The sequence below is a fragment of the Hemibagrus wyckioides genome, linkage group LG06 (assembly GCF_019097595.1).
Source record: "Hemibagrus wyckioides isolate EC202008001 linkage group LG06, SWU_Hwy_1.0, whole genome shotgun sequence".
NCBI classification, from domain to species: domain Eukaryota; kingdom Metazoa; phylum Chordata; class Actinopteri; order Siluriformes; family Bagridae; genus Hemibagrus; species Hemibagrus wyckioides.
This window is the reverse complement of record NC_080715.1, coordinates 17,097,400-17,114,278: the sequence shown is the minus strand read 5'-3', so window position 1 is coordinate 17,114,278 and position 16,879 is coordinate 17,097,400. Positions and strand designations below refer to the sequence as shown.

General features: G+C 37.1%; 1 protein-coding gene across 2 annotated transcripts in view; it reads left to right on the top strand.

Moving 5' to 3' along the window:
• Positions 1-16,367, top strand: part of kalrna (kalirin RhoGEF kinase a) — a 158,943-nt gene extending 142,576 nt beyond the window's left edge. Inside the window, exons 41-60 of one of the 2 annotated variants that reach the window (XM_058391885.1) lie at positions 711-780; positions 874-960; positions 1,062-1,154; positions 1,243-1,293; positions 1,849-1,926; positions 2,547-2,732; positions 3,719-3,890; positions 4,100-4,293; positions 4,986-5,239; positions 6,702-6,837; positions 7,296-7,358; positions 8,117-8,144; positions 8,367-8,529; positions 9,009-9,130; positions 9,340-9,471; positions 11,209-11,373; positions 11,472-11,550; positions 11,689-11,889; positions 12,367-12,505; positions 14,137-16,367. In XM_058391885.1, the coding sequence (XP_058247868.1) occupies positions 711-780; positions 874-960; positions 1,062-1,154; positions 1,243-1,293; positions 1,849-1,926; positions 2,547-2,732; positions 3,719-3,890; positions 4,100-4,293; positions 4,986-5,239; positions 6,702-6,837; positions 7,296-7,358; positions 8,117-8,144; positions 8,367-8,529; positions 9,009-9,130; positions 9,340-9,471; positions 11,209-11,373; positions 11,472-11,550; positions 11,689-11,889; positions 12,367-12,505; positions 14,137-14,682 (2,959 nt within the window). In that variant the 3' untranslated portion in view covers positions 14,683-16,367. Of the gene's footprint in view, positions 1-710; positions 781-873; positions 961-1,061; positions 1,155-1,242; positions 1,294-1,848; positions 1,927-2,546; positions 2,733-3,718; positions 3,891-4,099; positions 4,294-4,985; positions 6,011-6,701; positions 6,838-7,295; positions 7,359-8,116; positions 8,145-8,366; positions 8,530-9,008; positions 9,131-9,339; positions 9,472-11,208; positions 11,374-11,471; positions 11,551-11,688; positions 11,890-12,366; positions 12,506-14,136 lie in introns of those variants that run through there. The other variant, XM_058391884.1, reaches the window with a different exon arrangement.
• Positions 16,368-16,879: the final 512 nt, after the last annotated feature.

The window sequence follows — 16,879 nt, the reverse complement described above, 5'->3', positions numbered from 1 at the left end:
ACAATGCTGAAGGCGGCCGAAATACACAATAATGTCCTTTGAACAGTTGATATTGAGATATGTCTGATACTGATGCTCTGTAAAGCTTTCATAATGGCTCTAATCTGAGGTGCTGTTAATTGGTGATTTCTGAGGCTGGTAACTCTAAATGAACTTCTCCTCTGCAGCAGAGGTAAGTTTTGGTCTCGCTTTACTGGGATGGTCTTCATGTGAGCCAGTTTCATCATGGTGCTTGACGGGTTTTGCAAATGCACTTGACAATACTGTTCTTGCAAGAACTATTCCAGAACACCTGACCTTCGTGTCTTAAAATAACAACTGACTGTTTTTTGTTGTCGTTACATATGGATTACTTAAGTCCATGTGTGTTATTTCATAGTTTTGAAATCTCCAGTATTGTTCTAGAATGTAGAAAATAAATCCCTAAACAAAAAACATTGAATTAAAGGGTGTGTCCAAACTTTTGACTGGTAGTGTATAAACTAAGCATGTCAACTAAAAAGTGCTAATTCCTCAAGTATGGAGACTTTTGGGCCAACCTGCACAAATATTTGTTATATGAGCTTACAGTTGAACTAATTTAGTAATGACGGCTTTACTGTTGGTGCTTTCACCTTTATTCTTTTATATTCTATGTTTACAGTGTAAACTGTCATTTGACACTAAACGTAAATGTAATCGATTTACTTGTTTTCGGTTTCTGTTCACAGCTTCTTTGTGGGGGAACTAGAAAAATGTCTTGATGACCATGAAAAACTACCAGAGCTCTTTATTAAACATGTATGTGAGACTTACCGAGCACTTCCTGATGATCTTGTTGTGTTTTTGGTCTCTGAATGCGTTGGCGTCTGACTTTTGTACGTTTGTACACAGGAGCGAAGGCTGCACATGTATGTTGTTTACTGCCAGAACAAACCCAAGTCGGAATTCATCGTGGCTGAATACGACTCGTACTTTGAAGTAAGCTGCGCTTCATTCTTGCTTGTTTTTAGCTGTGACAAATTATTAAAAGAACACGCGTATTCCAAATGGTGCATTTTCTTATTGTTTCTCACCTTCAGGCGGTTCAGCAAGAAGTGAACTCCAGACTGGGTATCAGTGATTTTCTCATCAAGCCTATTCAGCGAATTACAAAATATCAACTGTTGTTAAAGGTAAAAGTTATGAGAGATTGAATAAGCTCCTTTTAATAAGTTTGATTGAGAAAACATGGCGTAAATACAATGTCTTTATATACTTTAGGACTTCCTGAAATACAGTAGCAAGGCAGGGCTGAACTGTCAGGATATTGAGGTGAGATGCTTTTGCGATTTATACCAATGTGCCACTGATTCATTCTTGAATCTGACTGGTTTATTGGCTATTCATTCTCTGGAACAGCAGCTCTGACAGAAGATACCTGCTATAATTCACAGTACAGGATGTTCATGTCAAATGCATCATTGTTTCTGTACTCGTACACATCAGCTTGTATGGTGTACACTCTATATAATCTAAGCTTATTAACAAGGGATTTAAAAACTTTGCAGTGTTGCTGCAAATGCTGCGTAAAAGTCAACCAGTTTTCCATCACGGAAATGTTTTCAGGACAATTGCATTGTGGTCAGTCTATAACTTGACAAGCTGTTATTAACTTGGAGAGGAAAAAAACGGGCTGGAGATTAAATAACAGTTTAGTTTATAGCAGGCTTTAGTTTTTCAGATGTTCCACAACAACAAATGCAACTCTAAATTGTTTTTTTTTTTAAATGATAAATTAAACTGGAATGCTTTGTATACGTTACATTGATTAACATTATATTTGATCCTTTGTCGGTACTCACCTGCATTTCAATGCTCTTTTTGTAGAAAGCCGTTGATCTGATGTCCCAGGTCCCTAAACTCTGCAATGACATGATGAATCTTGGCAGACTGCAAGGCTTTGAGGTACATACATCACCATCTCACCATTCTGCTGGCTCACTTTCTACAGGATGTGTAAAAGAAGCTAACTGCTATCATGCTGTTGCTCAGTTGTATTCTGTCTGTGTGTCGAGGAAACGGTCTCATCTGCTGTGTCATCTGTATCATGTTTCATGTTATCAGCTGTGAAATGTGAAAGTAGACAGGCAGTGCTTTTTACTGAGAGCACTGTTTGTGTCATTTGGTTTCAGCTATGGAAACAGCAGTGATAAGAGCATTGGACATAATTATGCATGGATTATATCCAATAGTGACCTTTAACCCTCTGACATTTGGGTTTGTCTATTATGTAATGGAATGAGAGAGAGAGAGAGAAAGACAGACATGAAGGTGAGGCAAAAAAGAGCATGTGAGATAGGTTGAGCTGTTTATATAGCAGTGTTGACATGCAGTTTCTGTGTAATAGTCATGTGTTGACAGACTGGCACATTCACACTCAGTCACAATCAACATTCATTCAGTATGAAGCGTGTGCTCTTACAGGACTTCTATGTACACAAGTGTACAAAAATAGCAAAACTACACTAAAGGATTCATGCTATAAAAAGATAAAAATAACGTGTGTGTGTGCTTGTGTGTTTCAGGGAAAGCTGACGAGTCAGGGTAAACTCCTACAGCAGGAGACGTTCTTCGTGACTGAGCAGGACTCGGGTGTCCTGTCTCGCAGCAAAGAGCGCAGAGTTTTCCTCTTCGAGCAGATCGTCATCTTCAGTGAACTTCTGCGTAAAGGTTCTTCAACACCTGGTTATCAGTTCAAAAAGAGCATCAAGGTAAACAGCAAAGAACGTAGTGTTTTTTATACGATTTCATCATAGATTCTGGGACAATGTTCACAAAACATAACATAAAGCTTCTAACTGGCAACTGGCTAAATAATTATCAGTAGTTAATAGTACACTTTTGTTTGTTTGGGGTTTTTTCCCCAGTCTAAAAGTAATTGACAGTATTTTAGCAGTAAAATTCCTAATTTTAATGCTAATATGCTGTGTCAATTGCTGAGGTTTGAAAAATATAAGAAATCAACATTAGTCAACAATCTCACACTCATCATTTTTACATTGTACAACTTGATTTTGTTGTCACTGGTGGAAATCACACACACTGTAAAAAAAAAAACCCTTTGGACATGAATTGAGATCCTTAGAATGTAGCACAGGTCTATCAGGATCTCAAGTTGTACAGTGTGTAGCACAGATGGACTTGTAATAGATCACTGGTCCTCGAGTTGTTATGCATAATACATTAAATGCCTTCTCCACACTTAACCTAGGGTATTGTCTGCCAATTTCATCAGCTTTCTTAACCTTTCTCCCAGGCTTGTTCTGTAGCCTTTAAATTAAGTGAGGTGTTCAAATCAATAGTCTAGTTAAATGTAATTCAGTCAGGCTCAATCTTATCTTTCAATTCATTTGTGTTGTACCATGTAGGCTGACAGCTAACTGACCTAGTTATCTTTTTTTGTTCATGTCGGAAGCATGTGACTTTCTTCGTGTTCATTTTTTTTATTTTTGTTATGCGAGTATCCATCAGAATGTTTCAGACACTGATTACATTTATGTATGAAATATTTTGTCTTTCATAGCAATATGGTCATCACTGTAGATAAAGAATACTTTTTGGGAATAGATTTTAAGGAGAATCTATTCACTTAGACCTTTTTAGTGCAACCTCTCTGAACTTGTAGTGGGAAGATTTATTGTGAATATGAAAACTAATTTGCTTGATACAATAAAAATACTGTGTGTGTGTCTTCTAGGTGAGCTATCTGGGTCTGGAGGAACATGTGGATAATGACCCATGTAAGTTCGTGCTGTCGTGCCGTGGCTCATCTGAGCGGGTCACTCTGCAGGCAGCGAACACAGACATTAAGCAGGTCTGGGTGCAGCACATCACTGAACTGCTGGATGCCCAGAGCAACTTCCTGTCAGGTGAAGATGCTCTTGCATATCAATTGCTTTGTTTTAACAGCCTGACATTACAGGTCCATTTACTTGGAATGGTCTGGAAGGTCTGGTGTGTTGCTGGCACGTTTGAGAAAGCACTTTCTAATCATTATTTATGGGTTATGGTGCTTTATTTGCATCTACTGCTTTTATCTCTCCACTTGTTAGAATGCTGTTTGATTTATTGTCCACAGCTCTTCAGTCTCCTATTGAGTATCAGAAGGAAAAAGGCAGCTCTCACTCGCTCACACGGAACTCAGCAAGCAGCAGACCCAGCTCCACCGTGTCCATCAGCCCAGAAAAATCTGCTCCAGTGAAACACCCTACCTCCAATGGCAGTGCTTGCTTCGAGCCCCACAAGCACTCTGACAGATATGAAGGCCCCAAGGTGAATATACTCTCATTTGCTGACGCATTCTGAAACAAACCTCTGAATGAAATTTAGTCACGCAGTCTTAATAGATATACTTGGAATGTTATCAGTGCTCCTGGTACATAAACATCAGCATGGTTAATTTGGCTGACCCAAGCAGAACTGAGAGCTGTGTTGCTTCATAAATAGGATATTATTAGCCTGTTTACTGGCCCAGTTTGCTGCAGCTCCACAGGGGGTCTGGGGGAGTGTTTGATGTTTTTATAAGAACAAATACATATTTGAGAGTGCAAACAAGTGCTCCTGTTTAGCCTAGTTGAATTTTATTAGTTATTTGTATTATATGATGTCATATAATGAATTCAGAGAGAGAGATATAGAGAGTGATAGAGAATGTTGTGGTCTGCCATAATACAAGTATATATTGAGTTATTACATGATGCATTTTGTATCTCTCTCTCTCTCTCTCCCCCTCCCTGTCTCTCCTCTCTCCATTCTTCACCATGCTCTGCATCTTTCTCATTTCTCTGGTCTCTCTGTGCTCCATCTCTCTGGCTCCCTGTGCTCTCTTTCTCTATCTGCCCTTTCCTCTTTTGTCTCTGCTGTTGTCACTGTCTTCTCTCTCTCTCTCTCTGCTCTTTTTCCACTCTCTCTGCTCTCTTTGGCTGTCCACCCCCCTTCTATTTTCTGACTCATCCTCACACCAGCATGATGGACTTGGCTGTAATGGCATGTCCTCCTCCATGATGGTGACTCAGGACTATAGCGCGCTGAAGGAGAATGAGATCTGCGTCACACACGGTGAGATGGTACAGGTGCTGGCCACCAATCAGCAGAACATGTTCCTGGTGTACCGGTCTGCCAACAGCCAATCCCCCGCTGCTGAGGGCTGGGTGCCCGGCCATGTCCTCGGCCCTCCCCCTAAAACCGTCATAGACACTGCTGCTCATTCCAGCATCAAGTAAGTGGCAATCAACACTAACTGGAACTCTGATTGGATGATTAAACCAAGACTCCACTCCCTGTGTTTCAAAACCCCTCCCTTTTTGTTGGAACTAACCTGGATGTGTTGGACCTTTTTGCCATGGAGAGATGTTTAAGTTTCTTCTTGATTTTTTTTTTTTTGTTTGTTTGTTTGTTTGTTTTTGCGTGATCATGTAAAAAGCGATTTACTGAATGAACTACACACTTTCTTTGGTTTAGACTGAAGAGGTTCAAGGAATCTTACATCAATGTGGAGACTGACACGTCTGGACTCTTATTTCTGTTTCTAACACCATGTTTTTGTTTTTTTTTTCTTTCTTTTTTTTTGGTGTGTCTGTTTTATATGTTTAAAAGATTTAAAAAAATAGGCCATCTGATGGACTTTGAATAATTTCTCCTGATGGAGAAAATTTCTGTTATTGTCTATGGCAATTTTGTACAGATTATGTTGTTTTAATCTTATTTTTTTTTTTTTTTCAAATGTTAAGTTCAATTTTATTTGTTTTTGTCCTTAATCAAATATGTTGGTTGTTTACTGTAAATACTTTTTGTTGTTTACTCTTTTCAGTACATTCCTGTAAAAAAAAAAAGTCTTTTGCACTATTTAAGAGAAACCATATTAAAAAAAAAAAAAAAAGTCAGGTTGGTGCAATACGATGATAGTCACAATGTTCAGCATTGTAGTTCAAGAATAGTTTTAACTGTATTATTTTAAATATGTAAAATAAAATTTTGACATGAGCATGAACTAAGATGGAATGGGTTGATTTTGCTTTTTATAGTGAATCAACAAAGTATTCGCCTCATACTGCTGACAAGACTGTATACATTACACACTGCTCTTAAAGTGCAAAAGTAATCCCTTTTAAATATTACATAAATTAAGACCCTGCAGGTTCCCATATACTAGGTCAAAATAGGATTTATGTACTTTTATTTTGAATTTATTCATTTTAGTTTCTTATTATTTAATCCTGTAGTGTGTAGTTTACTTAATTTTGTGTTTGTACTAACCACACTAGTCCTTGACCGTTAATGTTTGTGTGTGATGCAGCATCCGGCCTCACTTTTGTCTGGTGAGCATCTTGGCCAGATTGAATTGTATTTGCATGGGCTAATGAGGAATATGCTGCTTCTTCACAAACTGTCTATCCACCATGGTGTAAGAAAATGACAGCCAAGTTTACCAAGTTTTAGTATTGATTTAGTAACTTGGAAGGAAGTTACTACATAAAATGTGTGTGTATATATACTATATATATTATACTATTTTTTTTATATATATATATATATATACACAAAAGGAAAAATGAATACAGTTATATATTCCAGTCATTTTTCCTTCTGTTTGTTGTTTTAGCTTTCCTATTTTACCTTTCCCCTATCTTCTCATTCTAAATAAGCTTAAGCTTTGACTGGGTCATGTTTCAACATAACAGGAAGTCTCTTTCATGGAACACGCTCCGTGCCCGCAAGCGTGCTGAGAAGGACAGTGGTGTGGGAAAAGGTGACCCAAAGCTTGAGAATGGACTACGTAAACCTAAGGACATTCTCAGCAGCAAGGTCACTGTAAAAGTGAGTAAGAGGGTGTGTTTGTGCCGCTTCGCTGCAGGTGCAGCACTGCCTGAATTCTGAATGGTTCATGCATTACATTTACATTTCTGGCATTTGGCAGGTGCTCTTATCCTGAGCACCGTACAAAAGTGAATGCATAAATGCATGGCAGTCACTTGCACGTAAATGGTTAGAGTCTCTACCAAGAATTAGTCACTTTAAATGAAGTTATTCCGTGTTTATGTAGCACATGTATTTCCTTTTCAATTGCTGATAATATCTTAATAATATTTTAACTATTGTGATTTGCTTTTTCGATACAACGGACAACAAACTCACATTTATTCATTAAAAAATGAATAATTGCCAGAGAAAGGGAGGTCCTTCAGCAATTTCAGTAAACTATAGGCAGTAAATCAAGTAATAAACAATGCTGAGCTTTCTAACATTGCTTTTTCTTTCTCCGACCTGAACGACAGGAGTCTCACAGCTCCGAGGAATCAGAATGTGAGGATGAACTAGACCCCAAAACTAGCATGGAGGTAGAGCCATCACCGTGCACTAATGCATGCTGCCCTAGATTTAGTGTGTGTTTTTATTAGGAGAAAATTTACTGTGTTAAAATTATGTGGATAATTCTATAAAAATAAGTATGAGAATTAAAAACTCGATTGGTATTATTTGCTATCAAAGTACTTGAGGTATTGTGAGTTAACAGTGTGGTGCTTTTGGGAAAACCTAGCCGATCTCTCTGAGGATTAAAAAATAAAATAAAACAGAGAAATTAGGGGTTTCTTCCCATAATGTACTTTAAGAAAATGTAAATATATTTAAACAAACAAATAAAAAGACACATCGTAATGCGAAGATTCATGTTTACATTTGGGAAGCAATCTATCTAATACTGTCTTTAACAGTAAGCCTAATCAGTAAGCCCAATCCTAATCAATCAGATGCCAGCTTTAAAATGTTGTAAATTTACTTGTGTGTCTGAGCATCATGCAAAAGAGTGACATGCTTCAGTTATAACAAGAAACATGTTTTACTTGATATAGTAGACAATGTCACGGTTGCCATGTAAAGGGACCAACAAGGGGACTGCACACACAAATGTTTTGGTGTTATTTACATGTAAACTCCAAATGAACAGATTTTGGTATCCCTGTTTCCAGATGATCTTTGCTCCTACTATTTCTCTCATCTTGATCAGATTTATGGTGTGATTGTTCACTCTCACTTTGTGGAGATTTTCATGGGTGAATTATTACAGCATCCTGACATTCATTTTTCTACTTCACAGTTAATGAATCCCAGTTTCATTCAGGAAGGTAAGGTGTGCTTGAACTGTGACTGTATATGTAACGTTGTAATTAGTAGCTTTTGCTCACAGCGAGACACAGGCATGCCATAGAAAAAAGTATGACGTGTGTTTCTTTATGCTTCTGGAAGCAAGTTGTGTTTTTGAAAGCTATCCAGTGCATACTTGAGTCAGCTTTGAGAATGCGTGAACTCATTCATTTAATCCTTCCTCTTCTGTGTATGCTGTGAAGTTGCTCCTGAGTTCCTGATCCCTCTGGCAGATGTGACGTGTGCTCTGGGAGAAACTGTTGTGTTGTGTTGTAAAGTCTGTGGTCGCCCCAAACCCACTATCACTCTAAAGGGTCCAGACCAGAGTCCAGTAGTGAACAACAACCGCTTCACCATCAATATCCGGTAAATACAGCTGAGTAAATGAGGGCTAAAATCCATATAACTCTAACTTGTACACCCTAGTTATTGTATTACAAATTGTGTAATAAGTCCAGCAACACAGAAGAAAAACAAAACAGGAAAACCTTTTAATTTTAGAACAAGCTCTTTTGATTTGGATTTATTTCTGCTACACCATGATGCATCATGGTATTTCCAAATATAAAAATATACATTAACCCTTAGCTACTGGACTTATGGGACCATGTACCATACCTCTGGTCCAATAAAGAGCCCTTTGGATTCTTTAAATAATTTTTTTTCACTTATTCTAGTGTCAATTTCTATTTCTATAGAGGCTTACGTATAAGAATTGTGTACATTTTGCATTCAGCGTTATGTCTTATGTTGTGTTGATTTTTAGACTAGAAAAGGTTGATGCTTCTAATTTTTTTAGTTCTTTTTTTAGTTTTGAATCTATTGTGTGTTGTTTTTTCCTCCAGGGAAACAGGTGACATTCTGTTAAAGATCTGTAATCTGATGCCACAGGACACAGGCATCTACACCTGCACTGCCATTAATGACCACGGCACAGCTTCGTCCTCTGCCTCAATTAAAGTACAAGGTAATGTGGAAAAGGGAGATGACTGATGTGCCTTTTATTTTCATTTAAGGACGTTACGCAGGATAATAAAGGATCCTTCTATTTTCTCGAGCTCATATTTTTGAGTCATTCACATGTTTTATTTTTTGTGCTTGTTAATAAAGGATGAAGGCAGCAGGAGAATAAATAATTGTCTAATTGATGTTTTTTCTATCTGTGCTTATGTGAAGGCGTCCCAGCAGCCCCGGCTCGACCTGTAGCCCAGGAAGCCAGCAGTACAGCGGTGGTGGTGCACTGGCTTCCACCTGCTAGCTTGGGAAACTGTGCCATAACCAGTTACACTGTGGAGTATAGACAGGAGGGTAAGTCTGCACTTCTGTATGATTCTCACTTGGTGTGCATATGGTCAGACACACAGCTCAGAAGAATTATTAATATTATTAGTTTTTTTTACATTGTGTAAAATATTTTAATGATATTATTATTAATAATAATAAATGCATATTATATTATCAAACTGATGTTAAATAAATTCTGAATTCAGTGATTCACCTGTATGAGTTGAGATTATTAGTAAAAAAAAAAAAATGACAATTTTTAAAAAATATATAAACATTAAGAAATCATTTGAAAATGATTGGCTAGATATGATTATGCAATTTCCAGATATTTGTGAATCATTAATGACTGATATATTTAGCTAAATATTTGGTCATGTTACCCTGTAATTCATATAATTAGTTGCTTTTAGTAGGAGTGCCATCTGCAGGGTTGGGAGACTTGCTAGATATAAAAGATATAACTTACTCAGATTACTCTCAGTATTCATCTTTATAAGAATATTTAAACAAGATATGTGGCTAAATAATTCAAAGACAAATTAAAGGCTAAATAATTATTAAGGTGGTTTTTTTTCATGATTAAAGCAAATATATTAACTCTGTTAACACCACAACAAGCTACACAGACAACATTTAGTAGCTGTTGCTAACACCATTTAGCTGCAGATAAATATAAAAATATATCATAAGATGAATATCAAAAATTTAATGATGCTTCAAAACTATAGATTAGCTACAGTGATATACCAATGTGGGAAGAAAGATGAGACCAATGTGGTAAGAAATTAGTTTATGTTGTTTTGAGAAGAAAGTACACGTTGTAAAATTATATTTCAAAAGTGGTTTCATTTTACAGTGTACTTGATGCATGATTGCTAGTTAACGCGAGTTACGAGCGCAGACTAGTGGTAATAGACGGTTATTACATCCACCTTGCTAAAATGCAAATGTAGGGCTGTTGGAGACTCTAAGTGGAAGTTGAGGCGCATCCAAAACTGTATTTCTGTACTCAAGAGACTCTTGAAATACAAGACCCACAAGATAAACAGCACATCTCTGATGCTAAAATACTTCATTATTAAACACCTAATACAGTTCTATATCCCACTGCTATAGACAGATAGATAGATTTTATTGATCACATGAGGGAAATGTGTGTGTATATGTGTGTGTGTGTATATATATGTGTGTGTGTATATATATATATATATATATATATATATATATATATATATATATATATATATATATATATATATATATATATATATATATAGATAGATAGATAGATAGATAGATAGATAGATAGACAGATATATACACACAATTAAATGTAGCAATGCAGATGCTTTACCTCCTGTTCTAACAAAACTGTTGTGCCATTGGCTTGAATTATAAGTAAGGATGTATGGTTGATTTAGTATAAATTGATGGTAAATGGCCTCCTGGTGGTTCAGTGGCAGGATCCTGTGCGCTCGTTGCCGCGGCCCGGGTTCGATTACCAGGCAGGGCGCCAACCCAGCCACTGAAAAGTTAACTCTCAGTGCCGGTCCCAAGCCCAGATAAAAATGGGAGGGTTGCGATAGGAAGGGCATCTGGTGTAAAACCTGCGCCAAATCATGCGGATCAAATGATCCGCTACAAACGGCAGACCCTGCCATTGTGCTGGACAAACGCTAGGATTAAAAAAGAAAAATTGATGGTAAATATTTTTGGGGCTGTGTATGTGTGCAAATGCTTATTCGTGTTAATCTGCAGACTCCCTGGTGTGGCAGCAGTCAGTACGCTCTACAGCTGATGTATGTGTGAAGATCGAGGATCTGATACCAGGTGGACATTACCAGTTCAGAGTCAGAGCTAGCAACCCCTGGGGCATCAGTCCCCCCAGTGAGCCATCAAACATGGTCACTCTACCCAGCTGTGGTTAGTGCAGCACACACATTTCTCAGACAGACTGTATTCCCAAAGCAAACTTATTTCATTTGGCTTTCAACTTTCCAATAATGATATTTTATCTTAAGCTTCAACATATGATGGAACTGGAATCCAGTGGAAAGAAAACTTTGAATCAGCGTTTACAGAAATCTGTGAAATTGGAAGGTAAAAGTTGTTGTTTTTCATGACGACGATGATGATTATGCGCTTGATAAATCCATCTTTTATTCAAAGACAATGCACTTTCACTTATTCAAAAACATGCATTTTCACTCGTTCACTCTTGTCCTGTCTGCTTCGCAGGGGTCGCTTCTCAGTGGTAAGGAAATGTCTGCACAAGGCCACGAAGAAGGAGGTAGCAGTGAAGTTTGTCAACAAGAAAATGCAGAAGAAAGATCAAGTGGCTCATGAGGCAGATCTCCTCAAACATGTACAGCATCCTCAGCTGGTGGCTCTGACCGACACTTATGAATCACCCACAGCTTACATACTGGTCTTAGAGCTGTAAGTCTAACTTACTCCCTATTCAAACAGAATAAGATTTTCAGGGTGATTTTGGTAATATGTAATAATATTTGCATTTATCTTTGTGTTCACAAGACAAACAGGAGTCGTCTTTCTGTTCCTATGAATCTGGATGTTTTTGTCACACATGGACATTGTTTCATATTAGGGGATCATGAATTTATTGCAGAACAAATTGTGATATTGGAGCACACACACAATATGATGAGGCTTTATAGTGACTGAAGCTATCATTATAATATCAGCATACATTTAATTTCCTTGTTTTTTTTAGTACTAGTACTTTTAACTTGACTTGTATAGAAAACAGGTGAATAATATTTGTTTTAATATATTTCGGTTTATATTTCTGAAGTGTTACTTTCAGGTTTTTTTTTTAAATTAAAGTGCAGATTTTCTTCCTATATATTCATTTCTATATTTTAACATGTTTTTGTTTGTGGTGTTCTTGTCCAGGGTGGAGGGTGGACGCTTGCTGGATTACTTGGTGGCCCATGATGAGCTGATGGAGGAGAAAGTTGCATTCTTCATTAAAGACACAGTGGAAGCCTTAAAGCATCTACACACCTGCAAAGTGGCTCATTTGGACCTGAAGGTGAACAAAATAAAAGGCAACGTGACATTAAAATGACACCAAGAATCAAGTTGTTTTGAATCCTACACTATTTTTCTGGAATGATAAATTTGATTTTAGGGACAAGGATCATGTAGATGCAACAGTGCTCCAAGTGATTCACATAATACAGTGGTGTTGCATGCAAACAGATAGGGCTAACAGGGCTAATAGGATACATATGATGACCACTGTTCTCACTAAGCTCCATTCACAAAGAATAATCTGCACAGAAGGGAAGTTTGAGCCCATTTTATTATTTTATCTGACAATCACCCATTAAATCTTTCCTGCACAGTAGTGCTGCCAACAGTTGTCTTCCCAGGCTCTCTGGCTAAAGTAAACCAGAGCAGCCAGAGTCTTTATGACTCATTTGGGTTTTCTCTTCCAGCAGAAAGGTCTGTCCAATAAAAATAGGTTTTGCTCATCAAATATTAAATAAGAGGGCACGTTGACGATAACCATGAGACAAAGAGAGATTAGTTAAAGTAAATAACCTTTCTTTAACTAGAATAAAACTCTTTAAGATTAAATCTCTTTTACAAGAATGTCCTGGCCAAGAGGCAACAAAAGACAAAACAAAATTAAAAAGACAAAAAAATACAACATATAAATTAGATATATACATGCATAGTAATAAACAAATCATAGAAACAGCTTGCTTCCAACATGGCGATACTTTAAGATTTCCATAAATTCAAACACCAAAGGAAGCACAGTAAGTCTGAAGTGTTCCTGCAAGTTGTTCCATGCTGATTGGGAGGACTAGGGCTGTCAATGTTAACGTGTTAACGCATGCGATTAATACAAAATCCTTATCGCGTTAAAAAAAATGAATGCAAATAACACAAATAAATTACTGAAACACACAAAGGTGGGTCATTAATGTAATTTGCGTCACGCAGATGATATTGGGGGTCGAGAGTTTATCACTCTTATGCCGAGTTCACACTGCACAACTTTTTATCGTCGACTAGTTTTGCCAAATTAAGGCAGATTAAGAGCGAGATACAGGGCAGCGGTCAGTTTGGGGAGCAGTTATAGACCACAATATCAGCAAGCATGGCATTAAAATATTATAGTTTAATAGAGTTTATAGGTTTGTATCAGAAAAAAAATCTTAAATATAGTTATATCAGAATAAATAAGCTTTACAATAGCATCAAACAGAAATAAAGCAGAAATATTTGCTTGACCAGCCGCAGCAGCACAGTGAAAAATTATTCATTTGGTCAATTCTGCAGAACGCACAATCCTTGTTCCCCGCACTTACCATTTGGATTATAAACTTTTTGCGGGGTTCCATTTCCAGTCTCTACATATAAGGTACATTTCTATACTGTTGAATTTTTGGGAGCGACACACTAGTTTCAGACACAGACATTTTGTCTCTTACATTTTTTTTGTCTGTTTTTTTTCTAAAATTACAACAGCTACCTTATTCTTTCGCCAAGAATGATAAATTATTAAAATGATTTTAACTGCATTTACTGGCCATGTAATCTGCATTTAAATAACTGCATAAGAGCCTAAGTGTCCTTTTTAATGAATATCTGTTAATTCTCTACTCTCTTTTGTTAATTCATTAATAAACTTAATGTTCTCTTTTACAGCCTGAAAACCTAATGGTCAACCTCCGCATGCCGGTACCGTGTGTGAAGCTGATCGACTTTGGTGATGCTGTGCAGATTTCAGGGCACAGGTATGTGCATCTCCTGCTGGGAAACCCTGAGTTTGCTGCTCCGGAGCTGATCCAGGGCACACCAGTCTCTTTCTCAACAGACGTGTGGAGCGTCGGCGTGCTGGCCTACGTCATGCTGAGTGGAGTCTCGCCGTTTTTGGATGAGAGTCTTGAAGAGACCTGTGTTAACATCTGCAAACTGGACTTCTGCTTCCCGGATGAGTATTTCTGTGGAGTGAGTCAAGCGGCGAGGGATTTCATTGTCTCAACTCTAAACCAGGACACCAGGAAAAGACCAAACTCGACGGCATGTCTGCAGCACCCGTGGGTGAGCGCTCATAGCGGAGATTATTCCAAAACTCCGCTGGATACGGCTAGATTGGCGGCCTTTATTGACAGACGCAAGCAGCTGCATGATGTCAGACCTGTCACTAATATTAAAGGCCTGGTCACTACCACTATGGGACACACCATATGAGAGAGAGTGCTTTCTCAGAGAAATGCACACTGGAAGAGAGGGTTGTGTGTTGATTAGTTTAAGATTACTATATCAAAATGTTTTTTAATCTATACAGACCTCTCATGCCTGTTTAATAAGAAGTCACCATTTTGGCCAATCACATCACAAAAACACCATAATATTAAAATGCGATACTAATTCCTAGAAAATGACTATGCTCTCCTTGGATAAAAGCTGACATCTTGTGGGTGAAATAAAGTAGAGGCATTCCTGGTATATTTCTGGACTAAACAGTGCACCAAATTATTAATGAAGTCAGTTAAACTGAGATCACTGTGGGTTTACAATCCTGAATGCTATCGAATCTGAAACGAGCGATGAAACCTAGGTTAATGTTTGAATGTACAGTAATATAGAATGCAGTTAAGCACTGCTGTAATTGAAGAGGTATTTAGCATTGTTTTCTAGAAAAAGGATTGTATGTAGATATAGGCGACAGATATTTTTACAAATTCAGTATGAGAATACTGGGAGTATATAGTATTTAAAATGTTAGAATTTTCAGCATGACCGTTACTTATGGTTAAAAAAATACCACCACACAATCAGTTTTAAGATATGTAGATCAACATTAGGTGATTGGTAAACCTTTCATAACTAGGGTGAATATCTTTGATGCCTTTTATTATGCCTTTGGACAGGAAGTGGTATGCATCTTCGTATTTTCAGAATGATTCCTGCTAAATATCGACATATAAAATCTGAAAGTGATTATTTCATTTGGCTGAATTGATCAGACTTGACGCCTTAAATGTATTTATTCTGTTTTTACCACGTCGATTTCATTTAAGTGAATGTTTTCAAATGTTTTGTGTTGTATTTGCTTGTACTTTTTTTTTATTATTATTATTATTATTTGTATATGTTATGTAAAGTCTGATTGTGCAGAATCACTGCCCAGAACTGACGAGACTGCAGAATTTTGTCCTAAATAGCTGCTTTTTAAATCTTCATAGCAGCTAAGTGAGAAGGAAAAACACTCAAACCCTTAAAATATTATAAAATATCAAATTACAAAAAAAAAAAAAAAAAAATCAACATTGGTCAGTATAACACTTCAGATTGACATTTGCACATGCTGAACATTCTCAAAGGTTCCACCAAAGATCTCACAGGCTTAAGTGTTGAGAGTTGTGTCTTCGACTGACAATTCCTGAATGGGTCAAATGATTCTTTGGAAAACTCTAAACAAGAAGCAAATAAGTAGGTTTACATTTTTTTGTAACTACATATCGCTTTCCGTTATGATAAAAATGGCTAGCTTGGGAGAAAGCGTCACAGTTAGAAATGGAGCTACGGAACAGCATGACCAGTGACTACTGATGACTAAGGAATGACTCTTTTAAACAACGCAGGCTCGGAGTCTTACTCTCTTTGCTATTCCTCTTCTCTTTAATTCACAATAAACTACATTCTGTGTGGAATGATGCTTCAATGTTTCACCTACAACAGGCTGTAACACTGGTATATCATAGTGCTTGCTTTGATGTTTCTAGGGCTATTGCCTCCAAGATTTACTTTGATAGTACAGTGTTCTAAAAACGACGGAAATCTGTTTTTCTTCTTTTAGTCATGTTAGCATTGTTGTACAGAACTCGAAGTGTACAATTTACATAGAAAAATAAAAATGTTCTTTAATCTGATGGGCTGTTTGTTACTGGATGTTTAATAAACTGCTTGTTTAATAAATTGTTTCCTGTGTGATTGAAACTTGGACTAAGGGAGGGGGGAAGGTTAGCATGTGCTTTTTATGGTGCTCATGTTACCTCCCGAGATTCAACTTGGCTGCATGAGTGTACCCAACCCTTAACTATTACTTTACAACCCCTGGCAAAAAGTATGGAATCACCACTCTTGGAAGATGTTCATTCAATTGTTTAAGTGTGTTGAAAAAAACAAAACAATCACCGACATGCCACAAAACTATTTTCATTTAACATTCCAACCTTCTGGCTTTATGAAACACTTACAAAAATAAAAAAGAAAGAAAACTGTAGTCAGTTGCAACTGTTTTTACAGATCAAACAGAGGAAAAAAATATGGAATCACTCAATTCTGAGGAAAATATTATGTAATCACCATGTACTTTGCAGTTCTAAAACAAACACCTGTATCCGAATAACTTCTGCTAATTAGTCTGCAGTTAAAAAAGAGT